At 38.7% G+C, this 15,970-nt stretch overlaps 7 protein-coding genes across 7 annotated transcripts; all 7 read left to right on the top strand.

Moving 5' to 3' along the window:
• Positions 1–357: 357 nt before the first annotated feature.
• Positions 358–1,941, top strand: TM35_000421520 (uncharacterized protein; the record flags this gene model as incomplete). The annotated part of the gene is made up of 1 exon (XM_029029963.1): positions 358–1,941. The coding sequence occupies one exon, from the start codon at positions 358–360 to the stop codon at positions 1,939–1,941; it is 1,584 nt and encodes a 527-aa protein (XP_028878760.1).
• A 565-nt stretch (positions 1,942–2,506) lies between these two features.
• TM35_000421510 (40S ribosomal protein S3a) lies at positions 2,507–3,289 on the top strand (the record flags this gene model as incomplete). Its single annotated transcript, XM_029029962.1, has 1 exon — positions 2,507–3,289. One exon carries the CDS (start codon positions 2,507–2,509, stop codon positions 3,287–3,289), a length of 783 nt encoding a protein of 260 aa, XP_028878759.1.
• Positions 3,290–3,663: 374 nt separating this feature from the next.
• On the top strand, positions 3,664–4,446 carry TM35_000421500 (40S ribosomal protein S3a; the record flags this gene model as incomplete). The annotated part of the gene is made up of 1 exon (XM_029029961.1): positions 3,664–4,446. The coding sequence occupies one exon, from the start codon at positions 3,664–3,666 to the stop codon at positions 4,444–4,446; it is 783 nt and encodes a 260-aa protein (XP_028878758.1).
• Positions 4,447–4,784: 338 nt separating this feature from the next.
• On the top strand, positions 4,785–6,290 carry TM35_000421490 (uncharacterized protein; the record flags this gene model as incomplete). Its single annotated transcript, XM_029029960.1, has 1 exon — positions 4,785–6,290. The coding sequence occupies one exon, from the start codon at positions 4,785–4,787 to the stop codon at positions 6,288–6,290; it is 1,506 nt and encodes a 501-aa protein (XP_028878757.1).
• A 1,014-nt stretch (positions 6,291–7,304) lies between these two features.
• On the top strand, positions 7,305–9,155 carry TM35_000421480 (uncharacterized protein; the record flags this gene model as incomplete). The annotated part of the gene is made up of 1 exon (XM_029029959.1): positions 7,305–9,155. One exon carries the CDS (start codon positions 7,305–7,307, stop codon positions 9,153–9,155), a length of 1,851 nt encoding a protein of 616 aa, XP_028878756.1.
• Positions 9,156–9,861: 706 nt separating this feature from the next.
• TM35_000421470 (uncharacterized protein) lies at positions 9,862–11,757 on the top strand (the record flags this gene model as incomplete). Its single annotated transcript, XM_029029958.1, has 1 exon — positions 9,862–11,757. The coding sequence occupies one exon, from the start codon at positions 9,862–9,864 to the stop codon at positions 11,755–11,757; it is 1,896 nt and encodes a 631-aa protein (XP_028878755.1).
• A 1,105-nt stretch (positions 11,758–12,862) lies between these two features.
• TM35_000421460 (putative protein kinase) lies at positions 12,863–15,124 on the top strand (the record flags this gene model as incomplete). Its single annotated transcript, XM_029029957.1, has 1 exon — positions 12,863–15,124. The coding sequence occupies one exon, from the start codon at positions 12,863–12,865 to the stop codon at positions 15,122–15,124; it is 2,262 nt and encodes a 753-aa protein (XP_028878754.1).
• Between the last annotated feature and the right edge of the window lie 846 nt (positions 15,125–15,970).

Below are 15,970 nucleotides of genomic sequence, written 5' to 3'. Positions count from 1 at the left end.
ATATATATATATATATACTTCTTTGTTTGACTTTTTGTTCAATATTTTACTCATTAGTATGGTGTGCTTTTCTTTTTTTTTTTGTTTTCTTTCTGTTGTTTGTTTATTTGTTTTTTGTTTGTTTTTCTTTTATTTTCCATTATTTATATGTAACGGGAGAAATGACACCCTATTCTGAACCAGTCTTCCGTGGGTTTAATTAGTTGACTTCTTTACTTCTCTTTTCTTTCTTTCCCTTGTCTACTTTCATCTCTCTACATTTCATATATATATATATATATATATATATATATATATATATCTACAGTCCTAATAGTGTACGTGGTCTGCAGAGTAAACACACACATATTAACAGTGATGGAGTCGTACACATTCGCCACTATTCGCGGTGTTCTTATGCCTTCAGCGGGGAATTCAAAGCGGCCGTATGTGCCGAAGGGATCACGTACACACATTAGTGTCACCGCAGCCACAGACGTAAAGGGAACACCATACATTCAACAAGAAGAAAAAGAAGAAAAAGAACAACAACAACGACAACTTGGGACTCTTCGTCGTCTTAAACCCCGTGGAATGGGAAACAATAATGACGATGATGGAAAGGACTCAACAGAAGATGATAACAACATGAAACACCAGAATAAACAGAATAATAATAATAATAATAATAATAATAATAAACATGATGATCCACTCTCTGTGATGATGACAGGTCTCATCGCAACAGATCCCCGTGAGGGAACTCGTCTCACTCGCAGTTGTGCCTTAATGGACGGTGATGTGTATTGGGAATCCACCCCACTGCCATCACAGGAGCGCATTGGATGTATACAACTCACACCAGAAACCCACACGGCAATGCTGCAGGCAGGCACTAACGCCGCCGTATTTTCTTCACCAATACTTTACGTTGCGGATGTAGTGGGGAATGTGTACTGCACTACACTGCCCGCCGCATCTGCAATGATAAGTACAGATGAGGCACCAACCAAACGTATACGACAGGAATCGAATGATGATAATTCCTTCTGGAAGCTTATCGCAGCATCGGCATCTTCCTCCTCCTCCTCCTCTTCATCCTCATTATTATCATCTTTTCCTTCTTCTTCTTCTTCTTCCCTCTCTACTGGGGCACGTGGATGGTGTGGACTTGTGCCGCTTCCTTCCAATCTTCTCGCCTGTTGTCGGGAGTTTTTCTTTGATCTCCGTTTACTGGATGCATCGGCAGGAACAGTCGTGCAGGAGTACAGTACCACACATCCACCCACAGGCATTTCAGCTTGTGCCGGTGTCTCCCACAGTGTGGTGATAGCGGAAGGACCACTGGCTAGTGTATATGATGTACGCTGCTCAGGAGCCGTCCTTCAACTAGAGAAGGATGAAAGAAAAACAAGTCATTCTTCACCCGTTACGGGTCGATTCACAAGTCCTACTCATTCTGTAGCGGATGTGTGTACAACAAGCAACGAGTATGAAGTGGCAGTAGCGGTGGGTCGCTCCATTTGTGTACATGACGTGCGTAAGTGGAATTGTCTGAGTATTACAACAAATGTCCTAAAGTACGAAATTGGTTCTATTGCACCACTCGCATCAGGCAAGGCAGTTGTGGCTGCTGGTATCGACTCAGAGGTGCGTGTTATTCCATTACAAAAGTCAGAGCCTTCTGCTCAAATGGCTGAAGAAAATCATAATAATCCCGTTAACGGTAGTCATAAAAAGAATAGCACCAGTCAGAATAATAATAGTAGTAATGATGGTAATAACCATAACACTCAGAGTGCAGGAGAGAAGGAGGAGGGAACTTCCGGTATGTCCTTTAGGAATCGTATTGACTCTGTTGTAAGCTGTGGGAGCACATGGCAAGGCGGATGGGTGACATCTCTTGATGGTAGTTGCGCCAGTGGCATATCGGTAGACTACGAACTCTTCCTTTCATGCTAACACACCCACACCCACACCCACACCCACACCCACACACTTACATTCACATACATTACAAGTGGAAACTTATCCACCTATACACACATGAGTGAATGAAAAATATGAATAAAAGCGACGAAACGTTTGAAGAAAACAAGAAAAAGAAAAAAACAGGAACGAAAGAAACGGCATAAATATGGAGACGAATATACATGATAAGAATGGTAGTATAAAAAGAGACATTAGGGAGTAGTGCAATTCTATTACCCTATCTGGCCCCTTTTTTTTTGGCTTACCATTTTTTTTTTTCAGTCTTTTCACGTTTTTCCCTTTTTTGTACATAAAACAGATTATTTCTATTTCTTTCCCATCGTGAAATCTCTATTTTAGGCATCCTATTCTTTTTCTCCAATTGTTTCTAATTTTCTAATTCTTTCCTTCTCTTTCCACCCTTTTTTTTCACCCTCCACTTCACGTGTTCCACACTCTATATATATACGTTTGTGTGTGTGTTCACCTGTGTATCTAAATCACACTCTACACATATATATTTTTCACATAAACCTCTCTAGAGAGAAGAGAAGCCATGACCCTCGGTAAGAACAAGCGCATCAGCAAGGGCGGCAAGCGCGGCAAGAAGAAGATTCAGGAGGCCATGAGCCGCAAGGAATGGTATGATGTGGTGGCCCCCAAGAACTTCGAAGTGCGCCAATTCTGCAAGACCATCTGTAACAAGACCCAGGGAATCAAGATCGCGGCAGACAACCTTCGCGGACGTGTGTATGAGAGCAACTTGGCTGATCTCAACAAGACCCAGTCTGAGGATGATGCCTACCGCAAGATGAAGTTTATGGTGCAGGAGGTGCAGGGCCGCAACCTGCTCACGCAGTTCCACAGCATGGACATGACGTCTGACCGCATCTTCAACCTCCTCCGCAAGTGGTGCACAACCATTGAGACCACAGTGGAGGCCAAGACCGCCGACGGTTACACGATGCGCCTCTTCGTGATTGCCTTCACACGCAAGCAGAGCAACCAGCTCTCGAAGAACTGCTACGCCAAGACACGTCTGGTGAAGTGGGTGCGCCTGCGCATGACCAACCTCATCCGCCAGCGTCTGGCCAAGGCAACCATCAACGAGGCGACCACACTGTTGGCCCGCAACATCCTCCGCGACCGTCTTGCCAAGCGCTGCAACCCCATCGTGCCTCTGCGTGATCTGCGCATCCGCAAGGTGAAGGTGGTGCGCACACCCAAGTTCGATGCACAGGCACTGCTCGGCGCCCACGGTGAAATTCCCACCTCTGGTGAGGGTGAAACCATCGCCGTGGAGGTGGCTCAGGAAGCCGCCGTTGAGGCCACTGCTTGAGCGCGAGTTCCCGGCATGACTGCCGTGAGCACACATCAACAACAGTGGTTGCAGTAGTTTGCTGTAAAACTTCTCTGTCTCTGAACGGTTTATTTATTTCTGTTTTGTCTATTTTTGCCCTAACTACAAAAAAAAAGAAACAAGGAACTTATACTCGTTATAGTACTTCTTTGTTTTATTGCTTTTTCCTCTTGTAGGGATATTCTCTGAATATTTCTTTACTGATTTTCTCCTTTCCATGGTTTTTTTTTTTTAATTCTCTCTCTCCTTTGCTTCTTTCCTTTTCTTTTTCTTCTCTTCCTTTTCCTCTGTGTTGCACTATTACTATTATTTAATTGTTTTACAGAGAGCATACACATCCGTCTCCAGTAGTCATGACCCTCGGTAAGAACAAGCGCATCAGCAAGGGCGGCAAGCGCGGCAAGAAGAAGATTCAGGAGGCCATGAGCCGCAAGGAATGGTATGATGTGGTGGCCCCCAAGAACTTCGAAGTGCGCCAATTCTGCAAGACCATCTGTAACAAGACCCAGGGAATCAAGATCGCGGCAGACAACCTTCGCGGACGTGTGTATGAGAGCAACTTGGCTGATCTCAACAAGACCCAGTCTGAGGATGATGCCTACCGCAAGATGAAGTTTATGGTGCAGGAGGTGCAGGGCCGCAACCTGCTCACGCAGTTCCACAGCATGGACATGACGTCTGACCGCATCTTCAACCTCCTCCGCAAGTGGTGCACAACCATTGAGACCACAGTGGAGGCCAAGACCGCCGACGGTTACACGATGCGCCTCTTCGTGATTGCCTTCACACGCAAGCAGAGCAACCAGCTCTCGAAGAACTGCTACGCCAAGACACGTCTGGTGAAGTGGGTGCGCCTGCGCATGACCAACCTCATCCGCCAGCGTCTGGCCAAGGCAACCATCAACGAGGCGACCACACTGTTGGCCCGCAACATCCTCCGCGACCGTCTTGCCAAGCGCTGCAACCCCATCGTGCCTCTGCGTGATCTGCGCATCCGCAAGGTGAAGGTGGTGCGCACACCCAAGTTCGATGCACAGGCACTGCTCGGCGCCCACGGTGAAATTCCCACCTCTGGTGAGGGTGAAACCATCGCCGTGGAGGTGGCTCAGGAAGCCGCCGTTGAGGCCACTGCTTGAGCGCATTGTTAGTGCATGAGTGATGTGATAGCTCTTTTTTTTCTCTTTTTTGTCATTTTTCCGTATTCTCTGCGAATTTGGTAAACATTGACTATCTTTACTTTGGGTAGTCGACAGGTGGTTTAACCTGTCTCTGTTATGTTTCTTTTTTGTATTTTTTTTTTGTTTTTGTTGTTGTCTTTTTTGTAATTGTGTCTTGTTTTTTTCTTCTTGTTTCTTTTTTTTGTTGTTGTTGCCGTTTGCCTTGGCTTCTTGTTGTTGCTGGTTATTTTCTGGTGAATGGTGGAAGAGAGGGGAGGCAGGGTGAAGAGAGAGAAGGGAATAAAAGAAAAAGGATAATGGCATTAATTGGTGGTTTCACAGAATGGGCGCATCTACGACTTCGTGATCATCGGCCTGGTCCTATGAGTTACACGGTAGATAATCATGATATTCCAAAAGGATCAATGTTAGGGAAGTACGCTGAGCGGCGGCAGGAGACGACGGTTGGACCTGGTGAATATCATATCCCAACTACTGTTGGACAGTGCCGCTCTACCGTCTTTGGTCCACCGTGTGATGTATCTGCTGCGAATGACGTTGCGGCTGCACAAACAGCACGGAAGATGGTAGTGGGTGTTAGTAAAGGACGTTCTACCCCACCACCATTGCCGAAACAATACAGTCTCGCCTTATCACCTGATACTCCAGCATTTTCTATGTATGGTAAAATTCGTGGGAAACCAGCCAGTGCTACTGTAGGACCAGGGGATTATGCCATTCCCTCTGTTTTTGATTCTACTGGTCGTAAAGGACCCCATTTTGGGCAACGGACAAAAATATTAACTACACGTGATAATGTTCCTGGACCAGCAACCTATAATGTCCCACGATTTGGTGATGAAAAGCCCAAACGCAAAGAGTTTATTACTTCTGTACATAAAGTTATTGCGGAAGATACTTCTCCAGGTCCTGGAAGTTATGGTGATCCTACTACAATTGCTGCACGTTGTGCCCCACCAAAGCAACGATTATATGATGGACCTAGTTTTGGTGGACGATATCATATGTATAAGCGACCTATTGTACCTGGACCTGGACCTGCAGATTACGGTGATGTGAGTCGTATTATGCGCAAAGGACCCACACATACCCCAGTATTTGCTCAAAAATTACAAACATTACCAAGTTCCAAGACTGTTCGAGCCGTTGCGGATTCTGGACCAGGACCTGGTGATTATCCAATTCCCTCTGAATTTGATCAAGACTTCCGAAAGGGAATGTCATTTGGAGCCCGTACCTGGCGAGATGAAAAGGGCGCCGCCACTGGAACGTTGGGCCCTGGCGCACATGATTTAGGTAAACCACCCATGACCAGTAATGGCTTCCGCTTTGCTGCACGTCCATTCGATCCCGCGGCGATGGAAGAAAGCGCCCAACAGGCACGAGCCGGTGGAGATGAACCCGGTGGTCCTGGTATGTATCATCCCAACTTGGATGCGGTACGTCCATCTAAGTATGCAAACGTTAGTGGATTTGGTATTGGGAGTCGCTTCCCTGCGGAACAAACGGCTGGTCCGCTTTGTTATGATGTCAAACCAACGGACTCTGTTCGTGGGACGGTATTTTACCGAGGAGATTACAGTCGCAGTAGACATCTTGGCGCCAACGGCGATGGTGGTCCTTCCTACAATGTGGAGAATGATACCATCGCGGAGGGTGTACGCAGTGGGAAGGGCTTTACATTTGGTCTTCGATACCCCGCGCGGGCTACTCATCAGGTGTGTAAGCCGTATGATGAGACGACGAATATTAACTGCCAGTATGAGGATGAGACGACTTGGATGACTAAAGTCAAGTTTTAGTATAGAGAGGAAGGGGAAATTGTTTTTTTTTTTTTTTTTCTTTCTTTCTTTCTTTCTTTCTTTCTTTCTTTCTTGCTGTGTTGTTTTGCTTTGCAATATATTTATTTATTTCTTGTTGCTTTACATACCTTTTTTTTTACATCCTATTTCCTGGTAAAAAGAAGTGAGAATAGAAAAAAAAAAAAGAAAGGACGGGAATTGCAGGAATGGCATTTTATGAGTATCACTAGGGTTTTCTCTTTTATTTTCTTATATATACAAAAGAAAACAAGAAAATAGAAAAAAAAAGAAGAGAAAGATCTATGGAGTACAGATATCGGTAAGAAAACATCAATTTTGCTGTCGTGGATAAAACAAACTACAAACAAACATAACGAAACAGTGAGAGAGAATGAAAGAGGGGGTTAAAAGAAGATTTATTATATAATAGAAACTTCCCTTCACCTCTCACGAACAAAAAAAAAAAAAATAATCCTCATGTAAATACACGTTTGTATATGATTTGTTTTATTCTGTTGTTTATTATTATGTTAACTTCATGGATCAAGAGATAAAAAAGGGAGGAAGAAACAAACAAAAAAAGAAAAAAAAAACGACTACTTTGCAAGAATACCTTTCTTCTTTGATGAACAAGTGAATGTATTTGTAACCTTCCTCTTTTATATAAATATATATATATATATATATATATATATATATATTTATGTTTTTGAAACCATATTTCAATGTATAGTCAATACGTTTACCCTTTCTGTGAATACTGTTTAGCCATTATATGCTCATCATGGTAATTGGTACAAACAAATACGGTATTCCTACCTTCCCCTTATGATGTGAGAAAAAGAAAAAAAAAAAGGAATTTCTTGTTATAGTATTTATTTTTCTCCCTTTTTTCCCTTTTTTTTCCTTTCTTTCTGATTTCGGCGTCTCTCTGTAAAGCTGCTGTGATCACAGCATCACATCCCACATATATATATAAATACACGCATATAGATATATAGTAAGAATTTCACCATGACTCAATTAGTCCGTGGCTTTGAAGGACCAACGGTATCTTATCTCAATACTATAAATCCACATGAACATCATCAACAAATATGTGATAATACCTATCCGCTTAGTTCAGCCTCAATGTACACATCTCGATCCGGTCGAAGTGGTAGTGATGATGATAATATCTCATCTCGTGTGGTATTTCGCGTCATTACGGAAACACTTCTAAACTTGGAATATCAATTGAAGGTGTGGCGGCGGCAAACGTGTAAGCGAATAGATCGTATTGATCATCGACTACGCCGTTGTGAACGGGTTATCGCAGCGGCAACGAAAACAAAACCAGAACTTTTTGAAAGTCAACAAGGAAAAGAGAACATAACAACAATGAGAAAAAGAAGAAGTTTGATGAATGTTGATGATTATCATCAGAAACCTCATGATCATAGAGATATTATTGCTACTACTACTAATACTACTACTGGTATTACTAGTGATTACCGTTGTGGAAATGTCATCTGTGCTGATAATAATAATACTAATATTACTACTACTACTACTACCAATAATAATAATAATAATAATAATAATAATAATAATAATAACAGTACAGAAGGAAGTGAACTGCACTGCATTCATGCTACATTGGCTTCTCTCTGTGAGAAGGTTGCCGGACAGTGTAGGGCTACAGCACCCCAACAGCAGAATAATAATAATAATAATAATAATAATAATAATAATAATAATAATAATAATAATAATAATAAGCCTACAATAGAGAAGACTCATTCTATACATTATCAAAAGATGAATATAGATACCACACCCATGAAGTATGAGAGTAGCAGCAATAATAATAATACAATCAACTCTGCAGGACTCACACCAGAAATAGCAGAAACCCCAGAAGTTACTATTCCCCCCACTCAATGTAAACAATATCCCTTTCATCATTCTCATCATTATCAATCTCAACAACAACAACAACAACAAAGGGGAGAAAAAGAAGAACATTATGGAATTCCTTCTAACCAGGTAACACCACCCCATCAACACAGCCATAATAATAATAATAATAATAATAATAATAATAATAATAATGTGAATGGAAGTGGTCTCTCTCGTACGTGTGGTACTGGACTGGAATCACCATTTATACAAAATACACCCAAACCGGATTCCATTCCACTGCGTGGGGTGCGGGCGGCCGCAGCGGCACCGTCCACAGCACTACGGCGTAAATTAATGTACTCACCAGAGACTGGGAGTACGGCACAGCCATCAGGATATGAAAAGAGTGAGAGAGAATTTAATGATGGAGCTGTTGGGGAATATACTCGGGAGGAAGAGTGGATGGAAATAGAAAAATATAAACATAAAGAAAGAGAAGAAAGGGAAAGTGGTCGTGGTAGTACTGGTATTGTTGTGTTGAGTTCATCTATAAGAAGAGAGACAGATCATTACGATACTACTACTACTACTACTANTAATAATAATAATAATAATAATAATAATAATAATAATAATAATGATAGTTATAATGAGTCTGATGTACCCTGTGCAGCACCTCTTTACATGGTTCCACAAGAATTATATAGTAGTATCTGCACACAGAGTACTGTAAATCCTCATAATGATAATGATAGTAATAGTAATAGTGATAATGATAATAATAGTGATAATGATAATATTAATAGAGTCTCTCTGAATAATGAGAACCATTCACCCACACTTGCAGTGGAGAGTGTGTGGTATAAAGTAGTGGCACTAGCGCACGCCGAACAACAACAACAACTCATGCAGAATTTAATACATCCCACAGTCTCTATGCTCTCCTCTGGAATGCCAGATGTTTCCGCCTCAACCATATAAATAAGAGAGGAAGGGAAATGAAGAAAAAAAAAAATAATAATAAAAGGAATGAGAATGAGAATTTAGAAATGATTTATCAATTGAGTAGATGGATCATCTCTAGTTTTGTTATTTTTATTATTATTATTTTTTATTCATTGGTAGACTCAAATGTACTTTTTCTTTTTTATGGGATGTATGTATGCTTCTTATTTTCTTTATTATTTTATTATTGTTTTTTTTTTTTTTCTTTCACGCAGACATTTATACCTGCGTATATCTGTCACTACTGCCGAGTGATGAATAAGGAGGAATAGTGGGAGTGTGGAAAAAAAAAAAAGAAAATAAATGAAAAAAAAAAATGGCAGTGGTTAAAGTTACATAGATAAACCCATTAATCTGTGAATGGATTAAAGTAGGGTACTTACATAGATTTACATTCATTATATTTATCTTATTTTATACATTTATTTAGTGTATACCGCCTTTATTTTTTTTTTTGCGGTATATCTTTTTAACGTCTATGGATTACTGTATTGATAGTTACCGAGTTGTGTGGATGGTTAATTATTATTTTTTTTTTCTTATTTTCTCTGTTCTGTATATATATATATATATAGTTTTCTTCTTGCCTCATTATAGGTCACTTTATCTTTTCTCTCTTTCTCTCTCTTTTTCTCTTTCTCTTTTTTTTTTCTTTATATGCATATTTATATATATAAGGCTCATGACTTCCAGTAACGTTCCTTTAAGTCTTGATCAAATCTACGCATCCGATGTTGGACTTTTTCTCTGTTGTCTGCTGAATATTGCGTGTAGAGTGAAGGTATTCATATCCACAGCTACCGCAGAGAACATGACGGTTAGTTCCCCAGTGAGTGAAATGGATGAAATGTTCATTGGTTCACCTTCTTTAGTTAATCCTAATACTATGAATACTATGAATACTACTACTACGAATACAGCTACGAATACGGTTACTGGAGGAGGTAGTATTATTAATAATAGTAATAATAATAATATTGGTAGTAGTAGTGGTAGTAATACTGTTATTGTGAATTCAGGAATAGACACTACACTACAGAAGAATAGTGTCTTGCGAAGGCCATCTACTTGTAATCTTGATATAAATATTCCTGTTAATAGTATACATGTATCTACGCTGGATGGGACTGCGGCTCCTTCTTCTTCCTCTTCTCCGCTTCCTCCTCCTCCTCCCTCTCAGGTTAATAATAATATTAATAATAATAATATTAATAATAATAATAATAATAATAATAATAATAATATTAATAATACGAGTGGAGTTGATGCAGATGAATCCAATCAGCGTTATGGTGAAGAAGAAGTGGATAGTGAGTTTTTATATGAAAATGATCCACTTATACGTTTATTAGCTTTACCATTAACACTACGTATAATGGTGGCTGTGAATTGGCTTTCCGTTATTTCGAATTGTCTCACTTATTTTCTCCGACCCTCACAAGTCCTTTACGCTTTTCTTATTTGTAGTTGTGATATGATGCTTTATGTTGTGGGAGATCAAATCTCAACTAGACGCCATCATAATAAACGGAGTATGTTAACATCACCAAGTGTAAATACAACAACTTCGTTAGAATCTGAATGTTGTTTACCACGAACAATGGAAGAAGTTGTTGTCTCTACACAAACAGGAATGCGAACCACTATTAATAATACTAATATTAATAATATTAATACTGATATTATGTATGGACAAAGGTATAATGAGGAAAGTCATCATAATATATTCAGCATGAATACAGAAACAACACGTCTTTCTCATGAGGGAAGAGAAGGATTACGGCGAGAATCCAGAGTAAGAGAAAATGATTGGAGATCTTTAGAAGGAACACGTCATCTCATGTCTACTGCTGCTGCTGCTGCTGCTGTTGGTAATAATAATAATAATAATAATAATAATAATAATAATAATAATAATAATAATAATAACAATAATGATGATGTTGGAACGGAACGGACAAGTGTGAGACTTTGGCGACAGGCACGTGCGGCCACTCAAGGCGGTGTTTTTCTTGTGATATTAAATTTATTACTTGTCTTTGCCCTTTTTATTTTTCATGTAAATCATTTAATGTTTGGGACCGGCACTTTTACAGGATATTTGGCCAGTTGTGGAACCTTATATATACTTGGATGTGATTTGGGAGTCTTATCTCTCTTATTTGAATGGTATCGGGCCCGGAAAGGTTTAACTTCCACTTCTACAACTGCAGCTTCATCTACACTATTGGCAAGTGAGATGATGATGATAATAGATACAAGTGGATTAGATACAAGTTCTCTTCCACCATCGTATGTTCTTTTAAATCGTCGTTTGGGAATTTATTATATTATGCAACATATCTTTTCATTTGCGTGTTCGGCTCTTTACTTCTCTATGCTCTTGGAAGAGGGAGAACCACTTTATAGTACACATGTGGAGTTTATGCGGTGGTATATGAATACGGTTGGACAGGGATTATTGGATATTGTGCGATTGCTTGTTTTTTGGAATTTATTGCTGTTGAGTAGAGGCCGTGAGGGAAAACGGTTACATCATCAACTCTACGGAATAGGGAAACTACACCGATGGGAATAGGATTATATATATATATATATATATATATATATAATCTAATAGGCACAATTATAAGTATATAAACAGAAAGAAGAGAGGAAGAAAAGAAAGAGAGGGGTCCTATTATAGTCTCTGTTGGGCTCATCTGTTTTTTTTTTTCTTTTCTTTTTTTTTTTTGTATTGCAGCATACTTTATGATTGTAAGATTGTCTTGTGCTTGTTTGTTTGTTCGTTTTTGTTTTCTTTTACTCTTGGAAAAAAGAAACAAACTAATATGTTTTTTTTGTTTTTTTCTTTTTAAAGGAGTTACTGTGAATAAATAATAACGTCAGGATTTTGCCTTTTTTTCTATTATTATTATTATTATTATTATCTTTTTTATTGTCTTTTTTTTTTTATATCTTTCCCATGGTTGCTGTCTAATGTAGATGTGATGTTCTTTCTCACGTTGACTTTATATATATATATATATATATATATATATTATGTGATTATTATTGCTATTACCATTATTATTAAAAACAAGAGAGACATCCTTATAATAATAATGATTCCTCTTCTACTGCAATGACTACTACTATAGCCAGTTGACTAAATTTATTTTTTTCTCTCTTTTCTTTTCTTCTTTTTTTTCACATATAGCAGTGCCAGGCGTGCGTTTTTTGCGTGCGTGCGTGCGCACCTCTTCCCTTTTTTTCTTTTTCTTTTTCTTTTTTTTTGTTGTTTCTCATTTGTTTTTGATTCTCCCCTTCTTTCACGTTCCTCCTCCCTCTCTTCGCTGTCGCCTGATTATCATCTCTTCTTCCGGCCCATTATCAGCGTTAGAGTTGCTATTATTATTACTATTACTATTATTATTATCACTATTACTATTACTATTATTACTATTATTATTATTACGACCAAACAAACAGAACAGACACAATTACTACACTTACTTGCATTTACTACTACTACCTGCTCCTACTCCTACTAGGGACCTTTTCCTACCAGTGGTAGGCAGTAAGTGAGTCACTTCTTTATATATATATATATATATATATATATATAAAAGAAACCACACGTAAGATTCCCCACAAGCGCAGCCCATTTTTTCCTCTTTCCCCCCCTCTCCCATTTATCACAAATGCCCTCCTCCACCATCTTCACAGGCTCTTCACTATTGGAGGATGAGACGGTGGTGTTAAAGGACTACGTGGCTGGTCAGAGACTAGGCGAGGGAAGTTACGGCTCTGTATATCTAGTCACATACGTTCCCTCAGGTGAACACTTTGCTCTGAAGGTACTGCAAAATAATTATTTATTAGGTCATGAGGCCAAGATTATTCAAGAAGCTATTGTTATGCAATCTCTTGAACATCCACATGTGGTCAAATTGTATAAATTTCTACAGAGTACCACTGCATTTTATTTTGTTTTGGAACTTGCTGAAGGTGGAGAGTTGTTTGATTTAATTATATCTCAGCGATATTTTAAAGAAGATGTCGCTCGTCTTTACTTTCAACAACTCATCTCCGCTATTGATTACTGCCACAGCAATGGTGTGGCCCATCGTGATCTCAAGGCGGAGAATCTTCTGTTGGGTAAAAAGAATAAACTGCTCGTGTGTGATTTTGGTTTCTCTAGCAAAGCCCAGTTGGAGTGTGTGGATGGTGGGGTGAATGATGATGAGTCCCAACCACCGCATGAGACTGGGACACTGCACTACACCTCACCAGAGATGGCCATTCCGAATAGTAATCCAGCGACTGTAAATCCATTTCAACAAGATCTCTGGAGTGCGGGGATTATTCTTTTCTTTATGTTGACAGGACGTTTACCATTTGATGGGAGAGATGATGAGGAAACCATGCATCTCATTCAAAGAGGGAAATTTGAATTTCAAGAGGAGGAAGTCACTCGCATCTCAGCAGAGGCAAGAGCTCTCGTTAAACGTATGCTTGCCTTTGAACCCACAGAAAGACCAACAGTAGCGCAAATTATTGAAAATAAATGGTTTGCTGTGAATTTGGATGTGACTTTATTTCCACGACATGGTTTTCTTAAACAACCCATGTCTTTTTTGGATTTTTCTATTCAACATAATGTGACTTGTGAAGAGGAGGCGGTGTTAAAAGCCGCTTTTCATAAAATAGATATTGATGAATATGGAGAAATTGGACGAGATCAAATTCGTGATATGTTAAATACATTACATGGAGAAAAAGTTAGTGCCGATGATGTATCGGAGTTAATGGAACTCTTTACAGGAGATCGAAAGAGTAAATCTATTACTTATCAGCAATTTTATGATGCCTGGGTAAAGAAAGATCTCGCCCATCGTCCATTTAAACTTCAAAGTGAGTTTCAACTTCCAAATATAATAGGAGCACAAATGGTAGAAACAGAACGAGAGGTAGTACGACAATTACGTGCGGCATTTGATAGTGTGGATGAACTTCATACAGGTGTAATTAATGTGTATCAATGGAGAAAATTATTTAAACGTTGTAATATAGATGTAACGGATGAGGAAATTAAAAGTCTGATGCGATTCTTTGATGAACGTGAAATTGGTTCTAATGGTGAAATTACATTTGATAAATTTCTCATTGGAGTTGTGAAACGAGATATATTAGTTAGACACCCAATGGGGAAAAAATTAGCCATCGCTACTAATTTAGCAAGTTTATTAGAATCTCGTAATGTATCGGAGTGTATTATGCATGGATTTCTTGTCTTTGGACTTCCAAATGCGGTATTAAAGAGATTAACAAGTTGTAGAGAACGTCTTATGTTAATGTATAATGATGATATGGTTTCCACAACATCTAATGTGTATTCCTTTCGTTATCTTGGTTCTGCCGCTTTACAAGTAGGAACAACAATGGAAACGGCTACTCCCATGTTAACATCCTCTACTTCTTTACCAGGTGTGGCCTCATCTTTATTAAATGGATCTTCTACGGAATTTCTCCTATGCCGTAGTTCTGATGCTCCTTCACTTTCAGAGTCTTTAAAGAATGCCAACTCGGCTTCTTTACAATTGAAAGGGAAATCCGCCAATTCTGGAAATAATAAAAGTAGTAGTAATAATAAAAATAATAATAATAATAAATCCGCCGCTTTACAATTACAAAATAGTAAAAATCAAGCCGCCTCTTCTCAAACACATCGTGTTCTTGCCTTTGGAAGTACAGGTGTAGTAAATCCTGTGAATGGGGTGTGTGATATTGATATTACTTTAGTGCCTGCCAGTTTGGGCTATACATTAGTGCGGACCACACGTATTTATGGAAAGACAAGTGATTATCATGAGGCAGTGGCGTTTATTACGAGTCTGTTGGATTTGGAACGGCGACAGGCCATGCAAGACACACTCCCGCGTGGAGAGAGTGAGTTGATGTGAGAAGAGAAGAGAAGAGAAGAGAGAAGAGAAGAAGAAAAGAGATACAGGAATGGAAATAAAGATCTATATATATATCTATATCTGTATATATCCATATCTATATCTATATACACACATATATATATATATATTAGGGTGACCGTCTTGTATTTCTCTCTCTCTCTTATCTATCTCTCTCTCTTTCCGTCTGGTGTCTGTGTGTTCATATATATATACAGACAGATATGTTCACGCAAAAAAAAAAAAAGAAAAAAATAAATAAACAAACGAAGATAAAACGCAAAAGGATAAAACAAAAAAAAATTAATAAAAAGTAAAAGCTAATGAAGAGTATGAGTGTAGGAAAACGCAAAAGAAATTAATAAACCAATGGGTAAAAAAAAAATATATATATTTATTTATATAGGTTGAAAAACTTATATATAGATTCGTGTGAAGTATGTCTGCAGCTGATATTATTAATGCTAGGGGACCTACGTCTTAGAATATACCAAGAAAAGAATTTGTAATACACCCAAAATAATAATAAGTATATATATATATATATATATATATATATATCTATAATGTCCTTGAATTCTTCTTCTCTCTCTGTTTGTTTGTTTGTATGTATGAAGGCAGGACCGCCAACGTGGTGTGAAGAGAATAGAAACAAGGATTGTTGTGCTACTTTATTGACAATCCATATATATATATATATATATATATATACTTACAGGGAACGAGAAGAGAAACAGAAAGAAAGAAGGGGACGTAAAAGTTAATGAAAAACGCATTTATCATGAAAAAAAGAAAGAGATATAAAGATGAATGAATGAGAGTCAAACTCCATTTTTTTTTTTTTTT

This window comes from Trypanosoma theileri, assembly GCF_002087225.1.
Source record: "Trypanosoma theileri isolate Edinburgh chromosome Unknown TM35_Tth_42_V1, whole genome shotgun sequence".
Classification (NCBI taxonomy): Eukaryota; Euglenozoa; class Kinetoplastea; order Trypanosomatida; family Trypanosomatidae; genus Trypanosoma; species Trypanosoma theileri.
The sequence above is the reverse complement of the archived record's forward strand: the minus strand, read 5'-3'. Positions and strand labels throughout refer to the sequence as shown.